Here is a 6626-nt window from a genome sequence, read left to right as displayed (position 1 = left end):
ACGGTGCAGTGCCTTTTCATCACTACTATACCAAGACCTCATTGTCCTTACTGCACAGTTTGACAATAATTAACTAGATCTATTTCATGAGTCTACTTATCCTTTAAATTAATACAGTCCAAGATATAAATTAAAGGTGCGTACACATGTCGGATTTTTCCAAACGACCGGTCATTTGGATGTCCGAACGACCGGTCGTTTGGACGTCAAATCAGGGTGTGTACAAACGGTCGTTCAGCTGATAACGCTGGATTTGACCGACCTGCCAAGCGGATCGGTCAAAACCAGTGTTATCAGCTGAACGACCATTTGTACACATGCCCGATTTGACGTCCAAATGACTGGTCGTTCAGACGTCCAAATGACTGGTCATTTGGAAAAATCTGACGTGTGTATGTACCTTAATTAATTTTCTTTAGCACTAACATATTTAAGTAGTCAAATGTAAAAACTGCCATATTATTTTGATTTGCTCATTAACAGAACAGTATAGAATATACTAAAAGAAACACTGGAGGTTCTGTAGGAAGTGTTAAGTATATGGGAGTGTATGTATTAAGCCATTAATCTACTTGCTGGAGTATTTTTATTAATGAAAAACCTTAAACCTGCTGAATGTATACATGTATACATTATGATTACAAAAGGGGTGGATTTATTACAGTTTCCTGTGAGTTTCTTTGCACATTGTCACTTATATCATGTAGTAATTCTGCTATTTAAAGAGACACTTAAAGAGACACTGAAGCGAAAAAAAAATTATGATATTATGATTTGTATGTGTAGTACAGCTAAAAAATAAAACATTAAGATCAGATACAGCAGTCTAATTGTTTCCAGTACAGGAAGAGTTAAGAAACTCCAGTTGTTATCTCTATGCAAAAAAGCCATTAATCTCTACGACTTTTTTTAGTCGTGGAGAGGGCAGTCTGCTGACTTTTATTATCTCAACTGTTTTCTTTTTATCTGCTAGAGGAGAGGTCATTAGTTCACAGACTGTTCTGAAAGAATCATTTTGAATGCTGAGTGTTGTGTAATCTGCACATATTAGAGAATGATGCAATGTTAGAAAAAACACTATATACCTGAAAATAAAAATATGAGAATATTTTCTTTGCTGCTAATCTTCTAGTAATTATTCGTAGTACACAACCAATTCATTATATCATATTTTTTTTCCGCTTCAGTGTCTCTTTCAGTAACTGTTTTGGAGGTTAAAAGTTCTACACGCAAAACTTCTCTTGGAGATGGACATAGGAACATCCATTGGTACAACAAACTATATACCAAAGCTGACTTAGCCAGATACATTCTATCATTATGTTTTTGGAATGTGTGTGTGTGTGTGTGTGTGGGGGGGGGGGGGGGGTGCTGAGGATCTGGACACTATATTCAGTTAAGATAATGTATCCATGATGGCTGACATGTTAGCAAAGTAATACGTACATTAGTGAATGACATTCAAGAAAAGTGAATAAAGACCTCTAGATCCTGACATGGAAATAGGAACTGGGCCCCCACCCTCACCAACTCTCCTCCCCAGCTCTTTGCAATTAGCTCATAGGCCTCTTTCACACTTACACTAGAACATTTCAATAGTGATTTCAGCTTGTCTTGACATCACTAGCACTAAAAAAAGCACTATGGGAATGTAAATCAATGGTAGTGTCCACACTGTAGCGATCGCCAGCGATGAGTGATTTGCTGAAATCTCAAACTTGGTTCATGCAGCAATTTTTAGCGATTTTGGAGTGATTGCATTTCAATGTTAAATAATCACAAAATGCAACCGATCCAAAATCACTTTCCTGTACAATGAAAAATCACAGGAAAATTGCTTTGCAAAAAGCTTGTGATTTTGCTAGCATTTTGCAATTCCCAGAGTGAACAGAGCCTATCTGTTTCTATCGTTTGCCTAGAGTTCTATTGTAAGCGATCTAGATGATAATTTTGAGCCGGGAACAAACCCTTTTAGAAGTTTTTTTATTATTGTGCATGCTGTGGAATATTTGAACACTTTTGGGCTGATAAACTGAATTAATAATTTATGTATTTTCTTAAATATCCAGTTGTTGTGAGAAAACCTGTTTATCTTAACTTGATAGGGTGTTGTCCTTTGATAAAATTGTAATTTATCTGTACTGTTAATTGTGTGTTTAAAACTGAACTTAATGATAGCAATAAATAGTTTTACAATGGAGTTGTAATGCACACCTCAGAAACAACTAATTAGTATTAAAAAAAATGTCATTACTATGTATCTAAAAAACACATAAAAAAGCATAAATAGCAAGTCCAAATACCAAAAATAAAATACTAATGTATGCTCTAGTGTACACAATTTAAACAGTAAATGTAGAAAGAAGATACTGGGTCAGTTTCTTAAAGGGTTAATGGTGAACTCACCAAGTAATTACCCTTGATATGCCTCTTATTCTCCACTGCAATATTCCTCCTATGATGACCATTTTCTGAAAAATGTTTGAGTTCAAATTCATTGCAGATTTTTCTGGGATATAAGTCTAAACCAAAGCTGATTCATCCACACATTGTCCAGTTACCTGCATTTGCATACATACATAAGTCTTTGCACAAAGCAATGTGGCAAATTGGCAAATCTGCAGAACCTAGAACTCTTTAAAAACTGTCCCTAATGACAAAAATACAAAGTTAAGTATGTGCGTATGAAAAAAAAAACGGTTTGCATTTTTGTCATAACAAATTAGATTACAGCAATCAACAATTTACAATTATGAAACCATAATTTATGTGTTAAATAAAAAGTTTGATTTACATTTTTGTAAAAAATAATGTAAATATATAGATCATAATAAGTTTCATAAATAGGTATGAAAAAATACATAATACAAAGTGTCTGAGGAAAAATATATGTCTGAATAAATAGTTCAGTAGTTGTTCACAAATTGTGAATATGTACATTGGCAGAACTTCCCCGCACCTATTCTTGTACATTCAGGTACTGTTGGCAGTTAAGATCACCTCTGAATTCGGGAGAACCTGGTATCTTCTTCCCAGTTAATGGATACACACACCAGCATTTTCTTGGTTCTCCATCTAAAGCAGTCTCACACTAAATAAAACATAGATATATATATTTATTTATTTATCACAAAAACTTGTAGTAAACAAATACAATTTAATATACCGGTAGATGGAAATAAATATAATTGCATATTTCTTCTTTGCTATACAAAAATAAATTCTATTGTACAAAAATGTGTTGGCTTTGTTGCAAATAAATTCAAGAATTGTACCTGTTTGCTATGGTAAAAACCATTTCTGTTACAGTTGGGGATGTGAAACCTATACAAGTCTTCTCCGGTTGTTTGTTGCACTTTTGCAAGTCTGTCCATTGCTTTGTAAAGTTCTTTCTGGCAAGGCCCCTGTAAACAAAGATAAAAAATGGTGATGTCAATATAAAGCAATATTTTTACTAAAGAAATTTCAATATAATATAGTTATTATAATTTAAAAAATCAAGAAATGTATATTCTAATACGGCTGCTTGAGTGAAGTAAAGTAAATTCAGTGCTCAAAATTCCAGAATCCCAGATTTAAACCTTGGCCAGAACACTGTCTGCATGGAATCTGTGTTTATGTGGGTTTCCGCAGGCACTCCAGTTCCTTCTCACCTTCCAAAAATACACTGAGATGTCAGTTTTCACCACTAAAATTGGCTATTGACTATTGTAGACTATAACAATGGTAGGGATTGGATTATGAGCACCTTTGAGGGAGAGATAGTAACATTATTAAATTCTCTGTAATGCTGGGAATACACGGTTAGTTTTTGAGGTGATTAGATGGTTCGATAGATCATTTGCGACATGTCCGATCTCCCTTTCAATCCTTTCGCCGCTCGATTTCTGATAGAAGTGAATGGAAAAAGATAAGAAAAACGAGCGGAAGATAAAAGAATCGACTGCAGAATCGAGCGGCAAAAACGATTGAGAGCAGAATTGAGCGCCAGAAACAAACCGAGTATTCCCAGCATAAAAGTCTATGGGAGATATCATTGTTTTATAAATCTATAATAATAATTTGGTTTCAGTGTGCTCTCTGCTTCCTCCAGTTATTGAGAAAATAATGTCATAACATGTGACAGGTCACCAGTTAGGTACCACAGCAAGATTTCAGCAAGTTTGTAAACATGAGGCTATTAAACTATTCATATACAGAACTACTGCCAAATCTATGCAGTTTTCATTGATATTACTGAAGTTTTAAATACATTATATTTCCCTTATTACTTGGAAATTATGTAATGCACGTAGTGACTGCTCTTTGCTTTTACTTAACCCTTCAATTTTCCTGAGTTTTCTCTTATAAATTAAATACTTATTCAACACACAGCAAGTGACACGGTACTCAAGATAAATTGTGTAAAATTAATTTTCTAAACTACTTTTTAGTATTTTATCACTTGCTAAGTGTTTAATATATATATTGCACATAAGATAAGCAAGAAACCTGAGCACTGAATCACGGCACTAAGAATTAAGCAATTATTATTTTTTTTAAACCTACTACATTAAAATAACACACTAGGTTTTAATGAGTTTGAGGCTAGGTTCACAGTGGGACATTGTGTTGGGTTCCCTGTACAACAGGACTGCGATACAATGGAATGAAAAAGTCGCACCGTACATACTGCAACATTTAGGTGGCATACAGTGAAGCATACAGTCAATGAAAAAAGTATGCTTCACTACCTCTGTTAATGCATGTGTTATGCAGTAATGCACTGCATGCAGTGTGTTGGGATACTGTTGTGCGTTGAATCCCAACACACCGCATGCACTGTGAACACGTTCCATAGATTTACTGTTGCGGTGTGACTTTCTGCTTTAAGTTGCCCCCATAAAGTTGCACTGCAATGTCCCACTGTGAACCTAACCCGAGAATACATACACTCATTTTTATGTCAAGGAGATAGCACTGATATTTAAAAGCTGACCTGGTACTGATCCTTTAGTTTTTTCCTTTCAAAGAGCTTTTTAGCCTTCATTCGTTCATATACTGTAATTGCATTCCAGGGATCAAGTTTATCGTAGCCATCAGGAAAAAGGCGAAGGAATGGTGGAAGCTGGTCTTGTGTGAGGTCACTTGTGTGAGGTCCATCTGGAGCAGTGTTTTCATGTTCTGGGTAGTCCTTTACTTCTGCAAAAAAGTTTAAATAACGAGAAAATTAAATACAGGTGAAGGATTCCTGTAACATAAACCTGTGCTACTCCATTAAAGTCTAAATATTATATTATGAATATTCAGAGATTGTAAGTGTCCGGCAGCATTAAATTATTCTAATGTTTCAACTTTCCATAAACTGTGCCTAGCAGTGTATTCAATTGTCATCTCTTCCTCCGGGGTAGAAAGTAATTAACAAAAAAACCTTCTGTGGAAGAATGTAGCTTCTGATAGTTATTGTACATAATATGTGAGCCTTACTTAAATGTAAGCAGATAAAGCTTCTTAACTAGTGTATTACTCAGTCATTCTAAAACTTCATTGTTTTCCAGTGACATTTTTTACTTGGCACAAAATAGCGCATTCTTCAATCACCTTCATCTACAGGCACAATAGGAACAGAGGAAAACATCTGAGAATGTCAGTGTGAACTTGAACTAACCCATGTAGTAATAAACTTAGAAGAGAATTTCATTTTGATTTGCATTGGGCTGACTAATTCATTTAAGCAGGTATACAAGTGTTAGAGATTAAACGATGATGATGCTATTATGTGTGTATGTTTAAATGCATCATTTACAGGGATTTGTAACTTGAGACAAGTATGTAAGGGGATGGGGGGTGGACCTGTTATGACACATTGATCTTTTCCCTCACTGATGCAATGAGGTAGAGCATAGGTCAAAAAAACAAGGAGCAGTGTCCAGAAATTTGAAGTTCACAATGATCATATAACAGTGCAAATAGTTTACTCCTAGCCACAAATATTCAAAATCAAAAAGTCTTCAACTCTCACTTAACTCACACGGCTCAATTTACAAGGATTGTGAGTATTTGGAATTTTTTTCTCTCTCTACACCATCTGTAAATTGTTTTAAATTCAAATAGAACAGTTTGCAACCTCCTCTATATCCCATGATCTCTTTTATCTCCAGCTCTTCAAAGTTTACCCTGTGTTTCAAAACATTATTATTCATCATAAAGCTATTCTGATAAGGTGGCTAGGGAGAAATAATAAAAAATACCTTGCATTCTCTGAGAATGTTAAGCCCACAATTTGAATATTATCATATAAATAAGCAAAAACATAACTGTTACCCACATCAAAATGAGAAAAGATAAACAGGTGTGTGTGTGTGTGTGTGTGTGTGTGTGTGTGTGTGTGTGTGTGTGTGTGTGTGTGTGTGTGTGTGTGTGTGTGTGTGTGTGTGTGTGTGTGTGTGTGTGTGTGTGTGTGTGTGTGTGTGTGTGTGTGTGTGTGTGTGTGTGTGTGTGTGTGTGTGGGGGGGGTGTGTGTGTGTGTGTGAAAATGTATTTATGTATTGACAGAGATATTAACTTACATTATTGGGTAAGAACACACTACACAGAATCGCATATATGCTATGGAAAACGCATGTGCAATTCGCAAAGCATGCCAA

The 6626-nt window shown here is 35.2% G+C and overlaps 1 protein-coding gene and 1 long non-coding RNA gene across 2 annotated transcripts in view; one reads left to right on the top strand and one right to left on the bottom strand.

Moving 5' to 3' along the window:
* Nucleotides 1–381: 381 nt before the first annotated feature.
* The window catches only part of IGFBP1 (insulin like growth factor binding protein 1), a 7533-nt gene continuing 1288 nt past the window's right edge, over nt 382–6626 (bottom strand). The window contains exons 2-4 of the mRNA XM_068236504.1: nt 4979–5181; nt 3276–3404; nt 382–3091 (exon numbers count right to left, since the gene is read on the bottom strand). Coding sequence (XP_068092605.1) covers nt 2960–3091; nt 3276–3404; nt 4979–5181 — 464 coding nt within the window. The 3' untranslated portion in view covers nt 382–2959. The remainder of the gene's footprint in view (nt 3092–3275; nt 3405–4978; nt 5182–6626) is intronic.
* The window catches only part of LOC137518527 (uncharacterized), a 26026-nt gene continuing 25381 nt past the window's right edge, over nt 5982–6626 (top strand). The window contains exon 1 of the long non-coding RNA XR_011020843.1: nt 5982–6031. This is a non-coding gene — a long non-coding RNA (uncharacterized lncRNA). The remainder of the gene's footprint in view (nt 6032–6626) is intronic.

This window comes from Hyperolius riggenbachi, chromosome 5 (assembly GCF_040937935.1).
Source record: "Hyperolius riggenbachi isolate aHypRig1 chromosome 5, aHypRig1.pri, whole genome shotgun sequence".
NCBI lineage: Eukaryota > Metazoa > Chordata > Amphibia > Anura > Hyperoliidae > Hyperolius > Hyperolius riggenbachi.
The sequence above is the reverse complement of the archived record's forward strand: the minus strand, read 5'-3'. Positions and strand labels throughout refer to the sequence as shown.